Source organism: Esox lucius, chromosome 9, assembly GCF_011004845.1.
Source record: "Esox lucius isolate fEsoLuc1 chromosome 9, fEsoLuc1.pri, whole genome shotgun sequence".
Classification (NCBI taxonomy): domain Eukaryota; kingdom Metazoa; phylum Chordata; class Actinopteri; order Esociformes; family Esocidae; genus Esox; species Esox lucius.
The window spans coordinates 19,889,943-19,905,083 of record NC_047577.1 but is presented as its reverse complement, the minus strand read 5'-3'; the positions used below and the strand labels follow the sequence as shown (position 1 = coordinate 19,905,083).

At 45.7% G+C, this 15,141-nt stretch overlaps 1 protein-coding gene across 1 annotated transcript in view; it reads right to left on the bottom strand.

Annotated features, from left to right (window-relative positions):
* prkcaa (protein kinase C, alpha, a) overlaps positions 1-15,141 on the bottom strand; it is a 154,675-nt gene that overhangs the window by 96,795 nt on the left and 42,739 nt on the right. Inside the window, exon 3 of the mRNA XM_010889334.4 lies at positions 7,268-7,350. Coding sequence (XP_010887636.1) covers positions 7,268-7,350 — 83 coding nt within the window. The remainder of the gene's footprint in view (positions 1-7,267; positions 7,351-15,141) is intronic.

Below are 15,141 nucleotides of genomic sequence, written 5' to 3'. Positions count from 1 at the left end.
GCACAGCCAGATGCAGACAGACGTTAGGTGACAGGCCGACGTTGCTTACTGACACTCCCCTGACCTCGCCCAATGACAGACAGTGACCACGCCCACCACCTAAGCCCTTTCCAGAACTGGAAAAAACCCTGCAGCGCCCTCATTTGTAGACAGCTAGTGACTTTGGTAAATGAAACGGCATGAAAATGGTAGCCAGAAAGAACTCGTTACTGCATCAATGGCACAAAAATGCCCCGACAACACCTTGACACGCCTCACAGCTGCTGGCACACTGATATTTGTGACGAGGACAGTCGGACAGATCATATCGAAGTGTCCTAGGATGCAAGTCCATAATAAACTTTTTTGAGGTAGAAAAAATGGGAACGCTGCACACGCCACATTCTCATCCCCTCTCCCAAATGCTCATTTGGTTTTTCCTAACTCTTTGTAATGATCTAAAGCTTCCTTCACACTGGCAGTTTGAAGTGACTCGAATCCCATTCCAGTTTTAAAAGCAGACTGGTTCCACATTCCTGTGTGAATGAAAATCCCATACAAATGTGATCTGTGACATGTTGTCTGATGTCATTACTGGAGCCGACAACCATGGAAAGCAGACCACAGTGGATCCAAGCATCATGCTGTCATTGCTGCACAGGCCCGAATTCTGCTCAAACAAAGTTAACATTCGTCAAATCCAAAGTGAACATTCGTCAGAACAGGTAATTATGGAATTACTTAACTATCGGATACATTTGGTTTGCTGTGTAACATTTAGTTTTCTTGTTGAGAAGAAGTGATCGATAAGACGCCACTGTGTGAAGGCAGACACATTTGATTTAGTCAATGCTGTTCGAAGAGTAAGCATTTAAAACAATTATACGTGCTTCAGCATTAAGGCCTGCAGTGTGAACAAAGCTTCGGCCAATTGCCAGGGCCTTCGGAATCTCAGGGTGTTGAACCCCAGTCACGGACATGCACAGGGTGATGGTGATGGTCCTGGCCTGGGGTAAAACACCCAACCTCGGGGGAATAATCTTAGAGTATTGTTCAATCAACGTGCTAGTGTTGGGCCGGAACCAAACCCAAATGGGTCGTTTCCGACACGTTGGATGAAAAGTTGCAATAAACCGGAGAGAATGTATACAATATGTAACAATACAAAAAAAGGTTAACTACAGGCGCTATGTAATAAATTAATGTCCTAATTAAACTGTTACTGAAGGAATTAGATAATTCATCTCTTTCATCACTTCATCTTCATCTGTTCATGATGTAACAGAAACTGTACGTCTGAAAAATCAGAAATGTTTCAATATACAATATTAAATATAAAGCCTTTGGAAATAGACAAGCCTCACTACACTGAGGGCCTCACTACACTCCCTTTGCAGTGCCTCCCTGAAGAGGTGGTACAAGGGGAAGTAGCACAAAAGGAAGTTTACTGCAAGTCATTAGAATATGTCACAAGGGTATTTGCGAAACGATAATCAAGTACATATTAAGGGAACTGAACCAGATTGCTGCATGCTAACATGCTACATAAGACAACTAATCAAGAGTGATGCAATGCCTTCCAGCGCCACAGTGGTGGCATCGCTCTATTCACATCGCCGCACGGCCGAAACGAGTAACGAATTCTGGAATGTCACAAGGGCTTGAGTGGGCTATCTTACCAAGGATCATCACAATTCGCGCTGTGTGTACACTCAACTGATTGTCATCGACAGAGATCAATGGTCTGGCACCATCTTCACGTGTGGAAGGGGCAAAGTGACACGCATCGAGAAATTGCCATTGTTTCAAACAGCAACCCATTCCCATAGGGCCCTGATAAAAAGTAGTGTGCAATGAAGAGAAGGCCATTTGGGACACAGAGACAGTCGAGCGTTATGCTCAGTAAAGCAACCTTGTTAATGACACTGAATTAGTCAAGCTTGTTGGAGTGAAGAAAAGAAAATAAGCCACACTGAACTAACGCCTCCACAATCGCCACCGCAGCTATCATGTCTCCACTCTCGACAGCCACTACAAATGGGCCTGTTCTAGTCTTATTAGCCCTCCTCCATGAACGTAATTCTGTGTGACAGTTATCAAAAGCTCCGGCGATGCAGCCCTGGCTCCAGTGACTGGCTTCCATGTTTTCTGTCCTACAGGGAGAGGAAAGAGACAGAGACAGAAAGAGTGTGACAGGGAGAGTGAGAGTTTGTATTATCTCACAAAAATGTATTGGTTTATTTTAGAACAATATTTATTGTATACTTGATGCTTAGGCAATATTTACAAAATGTTTTTCCTGCCAATAAAGCAACTGAATTGCTTCTCAAGAACTAAATTGAGAAAGAGTGTGAGAGAGAATGGGATTGAGCGAGAGACAGCGTGAGAGCGTGAAAGAGAGAGCGTGAGAGAGAAAGAGATAGAGAGGAGAAAGAGGTCAAAGGGCCAGCATCATACTCCTGTCTGCCATGAGGTCAACACAGACACACATAAATGAAACAAAAAAACAGAGGGCTAAGCAAAACGCGTCGGGTCGAATTTCCAGCACCAAGCTCGTGAGCCTCGTTCCCATCAGAAGCAGGGGCACATTCTGCCGACGGCTCCCGCTGGTATCGGACACCCTAGAGGGTCGAGGTGGGGGGGGGGGGGGGGGGGGGGGGGGGTGCCAGAGGCCGGCATGATTACATCACTGAGAGCTGAGCGTCTAGCAAAGCCCCACCGGCGTCAGGCATGAGACTGAGCCCAGGGGGCCTCCAGGGGTGGGAGGAATGGGGGAGGGAGGGGTGACAGGAGGGGGCATGAGAGGGAGGAGTCTTCCAGGGAACCCAATTCCCCATCCCGGCACCGGGTGGTGCCAGTTACACAGCAGGGTGCCACCTGGACCCCGGCCGCTCACTCGGGGCAGGGAGTACAGTGGTGTTATTTCCTCCACCCTTCTGCGAGAACCGAAAGGAGCCTCAACTCCAACCGGAGGAAACCACGGAGGAGTCTACAGTGCAGGTCTGCGTCCTGGGGGTTTTCGGGCGATAGGGCGATTGCGTGTGTCACAGTCGATCAACTCCAGAAAAACGCCCCACCGTCTCATCTGTTGCTCCGGTGAAACGAGCATCAATGATGCAGTAGTGTCGCACGCACGCACACACGCACACGCGTCTGGGTTTAATCTCCGAGCCCCTGCAGGGGAACTAAAAGGCCTCTGCATTATTAACCGGGCTTGGTCGGCGAAACACCACAGAACACTAGAAACCCTTGCCAAGTCTCTCTCCCAGCAGCAGAGAGTGGAGTGTTCAAATGAAACCATTAGCAGCTATTTGCAATAACCCAGCTAATTGAACCGCAACATGCCTCCGGAAAAAGAAAGCCAAGGCGCGAGTGAAAATGGGCCGACTGCAGAATCGCTCGGCGCGAGCGCTGGCGTTTTTCCTCGGCGTGCTTCCGGTCCACGTGGCGGTATGGGACCTGACCGGTGGTACGGGTTTGTTTTGCCATATTCCTGAAGTGCCCCAATTCGGTCTGCCAGGGGACACCTCCAAAACAACACTCTGCTCTCCATATAGCCCACTACATGGAGAATAGGTTGCAGAGGGACTCTGTCATTGTAGTGCAGGATTTTAGCACACGGTGAGCATTTATTACACGCTGGAAAGCCCATCTGGGATGGATTCATTTCAAACGTTTACCAATTGAGCAGACGAAATGAAAGTGGGGAAACTGGAAGCTGAAGCAACGGTTATTTTCCAAACAGCCCAGTTGCCCGTTTTGTGCACGGCTCTCTTTAGTGCTTTGGTGAGAAGTCCCGCAACAAACAGGGAATAACATGCAATTTGGAACACGTCCCCAGTATATTGGACAACATTATTAACATGGGGGTATTTCACAAGGCGAAGATTGGCATGTGGCGGTCATTACAATCACATGGATGGACAAATAAAAAAGGAACCCTGGAGCCATAAATATTGACTCAGTCCCTTAAGGTTCCAATACATTCTATAAGCTCCTGAATGAGACATTTTCTAGAGCTCTTCAAATAACATACCCGGCGCAGACAAATGGCTCCAATATACCAACTTGGCTACGAAGTTGAATTCATTGACGAGAACATGAAATGGCCTTTCAATAAAACGGCATGATGATTGGAGCGGTTCGTTGTGATACCCAGGTGAAAATGAACCTGAAGTGAAAAGCACACTGCTCAATCGTACATCACTGGCAAGGCATTCGGGGTTAATGGATTTGCTGCAATGACAAATAACATTTTCGTGGAACCAGAGGGTTGGTAAAAAACATATACAGCACCAGTCAAATGTTTGTAAAAACATACTAATGCAAGGGTATTTCTTTAAATTTTCCACACTGTAGAATGATAGTGAAGACATCAAAACTATGAAATAGCATATGGAATCATTAAGCAATCAACAAAGTGTTAAACAGATTTTATCCTTCGATACATTTATATTTTAGATTCTTCTAAATAGCCACCCTTTGCCTTGATGACTTACATGTGGCAGGGCAACTGGCCAATTAAACATGATAATTTGGTTTCAGACGGGCTCTAAATTGAACACAACTAAGGTGACCGACGCATCTCTCCACAAAATAAACGGATTATCGCATACATTCCTTGATTTTGATATTGCGCAATGTAATATTGCGATAACGGTATTGAGTCAATATATCGTGCACCCATACAATAAATCTTAAATTAGGACTCACCAGCCCAGAGGACAGATTTTCACCGGTCTATTGTCAAATCTTTCTTGTCCCAAGCAAATCTCTTCCTATTGGTGTCCTTCAGTAGTGGTTTCTTTGCAGCAATTTGACCATGGCCTTATTAGCAGGCTCCTCTGAACAGCTGATGTTGAGATGGGTCTGTTAAACATTTATTTGGGCTGCAATCTGAGCTGAAGTTAACTGCCGATTTCTGAGGTTGGTAACTCTAATGAACATACCCTCCATAGCAGTGGTAACTCTAATGAACATACCCTCCATAGCAGTGGTAACTCTAATGAACATACCCTCCATAGCAGTGGTAACTCTAATGAACATACCCTCCATAGCAGTGGTAACTCTAATGAACATACCCTCCATAGCAGTGGTAACTCTAATGAACATACCCTCCATAGCAGTGGTAACTCTAATGAGCATACCCTCCATAGCAGTGGTAACTCTAATGAGCATACCCTCCATAGCAGTGGTAACTCTAATGAACATACCCTCCATAGCAGTGGTAACTCTAATGAACATACCCTCCATAGCAGTGGTAACTCTAATGAACATACCCTCCATAGCAGTGGTAACTCTAATGAACATACCCTCCATAGCAGTGGTAACTCTAATGAACATACCCTCCATAGCAGTGGTAACTCTAATGAACATACCCTCCATAGCAGTGGTAACTCTAGGTCTTCCTTTCCAGTTGCAGTCTCATGAAAGCCCAGTTTCATCAAAAATATTTATATTCCACAAATTAACTTTTAACAAGGTACACCTTTTAATGGAAATGCATTCCAGGTGACTACCTCATGAAGCTGGCTGAGAGAAGGCAAAGAGTATGCAAAGCTGTCAAAGGCAAATGGTGGCTACTTTGAAGAAGCTACAGTATACATTTATTGTGATCTGTTTAACACTCTTTTGGTTGTTAAACAATTCCATAAGTTTTTTAAACTGAAACTTTGGGGCCGCCAAAGTTACGAACGCCAGACACCGATTCCTCTCAAACCCCCACCGCTAGGCCACCCCTGTTGAAAGGGGTTTGTCATTTCAGCTTGATTTCTCCCTCACCTGCCTGACCCCTTCTGGTTTGGTTAATACAATGCCCACCAAGGCCCTGAACACACCCTCTGTGTCTTGCATCGTTGCAATGCATACATTCTGGGGATACGGGAGGTAGCTTTCAGCGACAGAACCCTATTCAAACCCAACACAGCACGCCCTGAGATGCTAGGTCATATGTGCAAGGCATCCCAACGGGTAAGAGTGCTGCTGCTGGATGCTTTTCAGGGTGACACGTCGCTGAAAAGCAACCTGACCAGCATGTATTGATGAGATTGTACACCTAAAGATCACAAGTCCAGAAGGGGGATATGCCATCAGACCAGAGGTGGAGGGGAGGTGCAATAGGCTTAATCTCAAAGTCATAGAATATAGACGCCGTTACAGTACTGTGGAGAGGCAACTTGCTGTCCACCCATCAAACCGCCTCCTCTTACAACCCCCCCCCCCCAAAACGTCGCCCCCCTTGACAAATAAGTCCTTGACAAACACTGTGGTCTGTGCGTCCATGCATCATCAGCAACGTGTTCTAATAAAAGCAGCGGCCGCTTGACTAGCTTGAATGACACACTGGCATATCTCTGGTTCCACGGCCTCGCCGGAGAACGCCGCTAGAGGGAGAAGAGACGACGGTGCAAACTGCGCCCTACGCCCGACTTAGTGGACTACTTTGGATCAGGCTCTACGCGGTTAAGGTCCAAGAAAATAGGGGGTAACTGTGGACACGGACGGAGGGAGCTGCGCATCTATTCTACGCCCATGTACCTTGGCATCCAACTGACTAAGGGGACACACTCTCAAAGCTGAAAGCACTTAGACGAATCAATCAAAGCCACCGCCTACGGAACTTTAAGTTTTAAGATTTAAACTCCAATTTTAAAAATAGGATTTCACTATTGAACACAGATGATGAAAGTGGAGCGCAATAGAGCCAAGGCTTAATGCGATGTCATGACTGCCAACTGAGACATTTGAGTGACTTGTCATGTAGTTCGAAGGCTGGGGGGCGGGGGGGATTCATCGGGGGGGCGGGGGGATTCATCGGGGGGGCGGGGGGATTCATCGGAGGGGCGGGGGGGATTCATCGGGGGATGCATTCATTAGGTGTCAAAAGGATGAACATGGACTGGAACGCTGAGGGAATTCCTGGTCTTGTGAGAAACTGCAATTTTAGCATCCCGTTTCAAACAGCTCCGTTTTAAAGGGTAATGTTGTGTGTTTAGGTGTTTTAAATTACAATACAGAGCCATGGAGTTCTTTCTTTTGATATCAAAACAAAGAACTCCATAATAACACTACAATAGCGAAAACCCTAAAGCGTCAAGCCACGGACTAGAACTGACTGGCAAGAAACCCAGCAAGAGGAACTGCACAGGACAGTCTGGCACTATAAAGCCAAAGATCCCCATCAAAAGAGGAGGGATCTCGTTGTTCTTCCACAACACGGTCGAGGAGACAAGGATGAATGGCCACATCCTGCCAGGCTGTCGCTTAAAAAAATATATAATTTACTCACGTCTGTGTCAGGGCCCTTGTCCGCTCCGGGGCAGGAGAATGTGACAAACTCATGGCACCTCTTATGGACCACGAAACAGCAAACTGGAGAGACAGACAGATGAGAGAGAGAGAGAGAGATACACTGTTAGAGATTTATGGCTTACTGTATCACACCACAGCTTTGAGGCAGTTCTAGTTTGTTTCTCTATCATAGCTAGGGCGGATGCGAATTAGCCCCGAAGTGTTGCGAGATACACAGCCGAAAGAAAAGGCAGGGGAGGGCGAAGGGGGGACGATGTCTGGGTGAGCTCTTCACCATGTAGCCAGATGGCTTGAACAGCCTATGGCAAGCCAAAGTACTGTACTATAACACCACCTCTTCACGGTCTCGCAGGCCTCACGCACGCACGCCCTCTCTAGTGCAAACACCCTACTCCCACCCACATCGTTGATAGGGACTGTCAATTCAGGGGAACTCGCCGTATCTCGTCCAGTCCTGTGCAACAAAAAAGTGACATTCAAATGAACGTTGGCTCTCCCACCGGCATCACTGCCACTGCCTCAGGCCACAACCAAACCAGCAAGCTGATTTGATCTTCGTTCGCCAGGGCTTTTGCAACGGGAGTCGAACGCCGGCGGTCAGCAAGGATGACGCACACCTACAGTGATACAGATAACATCTTTGTTGCAGTGCCCCAAGTCACCCAACACATGATAAAGGCCCATGTGTTCCCGTGAGTCACTTGGAGAATACAAGGTTCGATACGAGTCCTGTTGGTAATTAGCCTGAGCCAATGTTTATTTGTTTGCAATAAAGTTTGCCTGAATAGGCCTGGTTAGGATTTTCAAGGTTTGATAGAGAAAATGTATATGCTGTTTAAAAAAGAATGTTCAAACAGGATTCTTCTGCTGACGATGTAGGAGAACCATCTTTTTGGTTCCAAAGTGAATTTTGTTAGTTTCCATTCAGTATCCAGGTTGCAGTAATCCGGGATCATCTAACATTGGCAGGTTGATGTGGAGAAAACATTTTGGGCCCTTTGAGACATTTGGCAATGAATGTTTCGGTGCACTTCACTCAATGAGGGGGCTGCGCACGCGCACGCACACGCACACACAAGACAGCTAAGAGTAAATATGGGTTGGCTGCTTCATTAGTTATGGCTGTTTTAACATGGCGCCCAGTAGCGGTTTGCTGTAAATCTCAGAGCCATGTAACCCTCTCTGTCCTACCTCCCTGTCTACCCCTCTCTGAAATATGTTCCTGGCTGTGACATGGTCAGCCTGACTTAATTTCTTGATGTGATGTTAGCCCGACACAAGATAAATTATGTCACAGGATCAATAGCATTGATCATTTTCGGAGCATGGCAGGAGTTGACAGCTACCATCGGTAATTGCTGACCCTTTCGACCTGATAATGACCCAATCGCTCACTATCCATGTTTACAGTAGGCCACATTCAAATTGAAAAGTACATGAGGATGGTTTGGTAGCACCGCGCCACAGTACGTTTCAACACAAACACACAAGGCTCAAAATGGAAGGGGCGAAACAAAGGGGCTCCTTGAGCTTAACCAGGTCATTAGGTAAAAAATAAAATCAGCAAAGCCTTAAGATTTGGCCTCTGGTAAAAATAAATTAAAAAAAGGTCTTCAAGGCGAATACTGTACGTTTATATTGATGAACGCCAAATCGGTAGAAACCACCCCCGCGTCGTTGCATCTCGCCACCTCCCACATCAGAGCTAAAGGCTTGTCGCAACCCCCATAACTTGCGCTGCCACAGCCACGCGCCACAGCATGTATACAGCATAGAGCAGCTACACCTCATGGTCCAAATCCAGGGCTACCCAGCAGGCAGTAACGGCTGGTAAGCGTAGTGCGGACGTGAACCGTGATTCACTCGGTGGCTTTACAAAACGTCAGTGCTTTACAAAAAACTAAAACCTTGTGGTCGTTCAGCGGTTCAGATGAAGACTGTTCTATTTCAAAGCTCCCGAACTGCTTTCAGAAGTGCAGTTTATCAGTTGTTCATAATTTGTTACACCACTTGGTTGGAACCCGCTGCTCCAGAAGGAAATGGGTCATTCGGAACATTGGTCCATAGAAGCAGCGCGCCAAATCTATAACCTGCCCCAAAGTGATTTGCTGCATCTTCATCACAGTGTGCACACAGGGAAACGTTCCTCACCTCAATGAAAGAGGGAGGGCAAAGGGCAAAAGGCAGAAGATGAAAGGGCTTCCGTCCACGTCTCCATGGAAACCACCATAGGTTGCTGACGGCAGGGCGGCTCAAAATAATATCTGGAATGGAGCGGACGGAACGGTATCAAATGCATGCCAGCCATTAACAGAGCATTCATCCAATCTGCTGCCTGCTGGGAGAGATGGGGCCCTGGTGTCTTCCTCAGAAGGCTGCCAGTCGGGGAAACCAGACCTACTGTTCCCTTATGGACCAGGAGGAGCACTTAAGGCATCCCCCCTCATCCATCACCATGCACCACCACCATTCTGGAGCACCAGTCCCATTAAGACCCCCGGAAGAATAGATAACCCTTAATGCAACTGCACCGCTGTCTACGTAATGGTCTCCATTTTGCAGAGCGGGGACATATACTGAGCAATGATCAGAAGCTAATTGCATGGCCTTATTAGGCAGCTAAACCTCTATGGCTAAATGAATGTGAACGACCAGTCGGCTCCGGGAGCGGTGCCTTCCACGGGTCGGATTAGCGCGACCGTGCTTGGATCCGAACAAGAACTACAGTACCTTTCGCAAGGCTTTACATTTTCAGGGAAAAGCAAGTTAGACAGTGCAAAGTGCTAATGACAGAGGGCATTATAGGACTACAGAGAGGGGAAATGTTGACTTTCAACGGAGAAGAGCGGGAATTATCTCACTGTGACCATATCATTTAACACTGCAGGCACCATGAATTATTGAGGGGCCACAATGTAATGTACGTTTTAAAAGCAATACTTATTACATCTTCAAATAGGCCCCAAGCAGCAGAACAAATTATTCACTCTGGCTGGCTTTTTATTTGAACTATAACATCCCTCTCTTTCCCAGAATGTGCCTTGAATTTAAGAATACCACGTTATACAAACCATATTATACCAATCATCCTAAAATCATGTTACAGTGTTCCGTCAGTCAGTGTTCCGTCAGTCAGTGTTCCGTCAGTCAGTGGTGGAATGAGGATAAAGACGGAACCTTGAATGGGAAATGATTTGGGGTCCGAAATGATTGATCAACACATATAGACTGGCTACTCATTGACTTGAAGTACATGTTTGAATAAAACAAGTAAAAGTTTTCATCTTTGACCTATAGAAAGTAACAAATCCCAGTGCTAAATGTCCTGTATAATTTAGACTTAATAGTTGTCATCCCACCAATTAATTTAACCCACTTCATACACAGAAATGCACTTAACAGCTTTTGCTAAACAATCCTGTGATGACGGTAGAACTTGTTAACAGGATTGTTAAGAGGATGATTCAGTTTAGAACGTGCTTGTCGAAAACTGCCTACAGGAGTGGGGTTTTTTCAGATAATTTTTGCTCAAAGCGACAATTCAACACCATTTGACCTAAAACACAAAACAGCGATGACAAGAGTAACAGCAATCGCTTACATGAAGCCTGCTTCGCAATGGGAAAGTGGGTGCCTCGAAATACAATGCTACTGAACTCCAGCTGAAGGCCTTACAGTCAGTCAAGTGTGTCTCAGTGTTTTTCTGTTAAGGTGCAAACTGGAGAATGGAAAAGCAGCCTGGAATCTAATTCTACCGTTGGTGTTCTTCCAAGTAAAAACTAAGAGACTGAAGGAGTGGAGGAGGAAGGACCTGGGACAGTCGGTCAACACACTAAGTACGAAGGGAATCCAGGGTGGATGTCGCAGTGAACCAGACTCGAGCAAGACATGGATGTTCAGAGGAATGGGCAGAGGAGATTGTGTCTTTCGGCAATACCAGTGACATTGGCGGAACACTGCGACGATCATTACAAAAACCCTGAGTCAAACAAAGGGCTGAAAGGCATTAGGTATAATCAAATGGAAAACCTCACTAAATAATAGCCTGAAAATTGTGATAAAAAAATAGTCATTATTTAATTTGATGGGTCGTGTTCTGTGGCCTCAAGTACCCTACAAGGCTAAACTACCGTTAGGACAAACAGAAAGACAACAATTACGATCGCCATAGCAACAAAGCTGATGAAATGTCAGCGGTAATAATAATAAACATGACGATGACAATGAGAAAATGACGGGAAAAATATTATGATTGCCAATGATCACAGGAGCTTTCATTGGTCAGCATGTCATGTCAGAATGACATGTCACAAACAGCTTCAGAAGAGGAAGCGTGACAACATTTTCCAATCCAATCTGCCCCTCTATAAAACTGTCGCCAGATTGAATGATAGATGTGGTATATCCATCATGTGAGCCCATAGAGCAGTTATAAAATAGGAGAAGTTAATGAACAAAGTCAGTTATTATTGTGCTCTGTGATTTATTCGCCCTCGACCCTGGCCAACTTCGATTTTTCTCTTTTAATGGAATTTGGTTTAAAAAAAAAGAACTGTTGTGCAGCGGAATCAATAGGTTATAGATTTGGCACAGCTCTCTTAACACATTTAATATCATAGATTAATTTTATGATATAACGTGGCATTGTTGAATGTTCATTTATGACTGGCATGAAGGGCATACCAGAGTCTGAATTATTTCTATAACAGGTGACCTATATGGCAGAATTCATGGATATACAGTTCATTATTTCAGCTGATTTGGAATAAAAAGTCAAACTATTTCTATTCAATTTTCCTAATAAGGCAGGATGAAGGTTTGTTTGGCCAAGCCAATCTGGGTTTGGTTGGAAACCAGATCTAATAGCTAGGTACTTCAATAGATATCTACTGGCAAATGAATGGATTTCTAGCTTCAATTAAAGCCATGGTTTAAAACACTGCATAGATGTAAAGTATCTCACAGAAGTGAGTACACCCCTCACATTTTGGCATATATTTGAGTATATCTGTTCATGTGACAACACTGAAGATATGACACTTTGCTACAATGTAAAGTAGTGAGTGTACAGCTTGCATAACAGTGTACATTTGCTGTCCCCTCAAAATAACACAACACACAGCCGTTAATGTCTAAACCGCTGGCAACAAAAGTGAGTACACCCCTAAGTGAGGCAGTGGTCGTCTTGGAGGTGTGTTTGGGGTCGTCATCATGTTGGAATACTGCCCTGTGGCCCAGTCCCCCAAGGGAGGGGATCATGCTCTGCTTCAGTATGTCACAGTACATGTTGGCATTCATGGTTCCCTCAATGAACTGTAGCTCCCCATTGCTTTAAAAGAGGCTTCCTTCTGGGACGACAACCATGCAGACCAACCTCTGCAGCAACCCTTCAACCCCTGCAGCAATGCTGGCAGCACTCATACATCTATTGCCCAAAGACAACCTCTGGATATGATGCTAAGCACGTGCACTCAACTTCTTTGGTCGACCATGGCGAGGCCTGTTCTGAGAGGAACCTGTCCTGTTAAACCGCTGTATGGTCTTGGCCACCGTGCTGCAGCTCAGTTTCAGGGTCTTGGCAATCTTCTAATAGCCTAGGCCATCTTTATGTAGAGCAACAATTATTTTTTCAATGTGTTGACACATTTCTTAGAGAGGATATCTTCAGTGTTAATACATTCTGCTAACCTGTTGTCAAACAGGGTTGTGGGTTTATTTCCAGAGAACTGTCTCTGTGATATTCCCTTATTTACATCTGCGGCTTGGTAATTGCCTAAAAGAGTAAAGTAAAGTAAATCCCTGAGTGGAGTTTCAACATCTGGTTTTCAAGGGGGAAATGGAAGGCAGGCTGAGGATGACTGTATCTCTAAAAACCAGACGTGGCTGTTTTCTGTGGATTCCGCGGAGGGTGGCTGGCAAGCGTCACATTCATCCTGTAACTACAGACTCAATAAACACAACACGCTCTGTGCTTTCAGCTTTGTTTTGAAAACAGAGAAGATTCTCCGGGAGGAAGTCATACAAGTAATAAAATCACCAGTAGTCTTTTAAACCAGCATAATCCATGATTAGTAAAAATATATTACTCCCTGGACCACACTAAGCTTATTTTCATCACCCAGACCGACGGGTAATTACAATTAAGCAGCATTCCCACAACTTCATCAACCATAAAAGCCTTGCTTTGTGCTATAAAGCTGAAATAGTAGATCTGCTGAAGGGAAGAGGAAGCATCAGGCAGTTTTACAACCCTGCACGACTGCCATCGCACCAACCCGTACAATAACTTCATGAATAACACAGGTCGCAGTCGTAACTTTTCAGGACAGGTTACACACGGTTAAGACGTGGCGCACAACTCACTGTGGCTGTGAAACATTAGAATGCTATGTTCTATAATAATTCGTATATACTGTATGTGTCACATCATTGAGTGCGTTCCTGAATGGAAGAACAGCCTGTCATGTCACAATTTGGGCTGTCAGTGTTTCCATGTCCTGTACAACTAGCTAGGCAAGTTGAATGGAAAACAAACCCACTGCACAGACCTTCAGAGTTTAGGCTGCGTTTATTACAGGAAATGAACAAGACCATATTTTGCATAAATAATGTTTGTTGTTGGACCGGTTCTGATAGTACCTCCATGTTTCACTCCACTTCAGACTGTTCTGCTACGTTCCGTCGACTGAACGGGCCCCTTGAAGGCGGTTAGAGTGGAAACTGTGATTCACCTCAGAGCAGCTTAGGTTAAAGTCACCGTCTCGGCCGAGGCTAACAGAGTAAGTCTTCCGCTAGCGGTGAACAGTTTGAGAAGAGTGGTTACATCCCATCCCAAGCAAGGCTTTTGGAGGCCTGGCTCGGGTTTTAGTTATGCTTGGGTAATATTGGCCAAGGGGCATGTTGCTGCTTCCTTGAGAAAAAGACAGGGGCACTCTACAGCAGGGCCACACACACACACAAAGTTAACAAGACATTCAACAGGTTGTTCAGTGCGGTTTGAGTTCAATTAACACATCACATCATGAGCTCATTTTGATTAGTAGAGTAGTCATTAAGCACCTCATTATAAAGGCATTGTCATGAAAAGACCCAGCCATAGGGGAGAGGGATGGGCACCCTCATGTAAGGGAAGGGTAGGCCGTTTCCATGGGAACAGGCGTAGTAAGGGCAGCAATGACATAATCATAAGTAATTAAACAGCTCATAGCTCTATCGGGGAGCGGGACAGAGGCGAGTATGGTCTTGGCCACCGTGTACCTGAATGCATTTGAATGTGCAGGGTACCTGTGTGTGTCTACGCGTGTGTGCACGGATGTGTTTGAATGTGCAGGGTACCTGTGTGTGTCTACACGTGTGCACGGATGTGTTTGAATTTGCAGGGTACCTGTGTGTGTCTATGCCTGTGTGCACAGATGTGTTTGAATGTGCAGGGTACCTGTGTGTGTCTATGCCTGTGTGCACAGATGTGTTTGAATGTGCAGGGTACCTGTGTGTGTCTACGCCTGTGCACGGATGTGTTTGAATGTGCAGGGTACCTGTGTGTGTCTACACGTGTGCACGGATGTGTTTGAATGTGCAGGGTACCCGTGTGTGTCTACACGTGTGCACGGATGTGTTTGAATGTGCAGGGTACCCGTGTGTGTCTACACGTGTGCACGGATGTGTTTGAATGTGCAGGGTACCTGTGTGTGTCTATGCCTGTGCACGGATGTGTTTGAATGTGCAGGGTACCTGTGTGTGTCTACACGTGTGCACGGATGTGTTTGAATGTGCAGGGTACCTGTGTGTGTCTACACGTGTGCACGGATGTGTTTGAATGTGCAGGGTACCTGTGTGTGTCTACACGTGTGC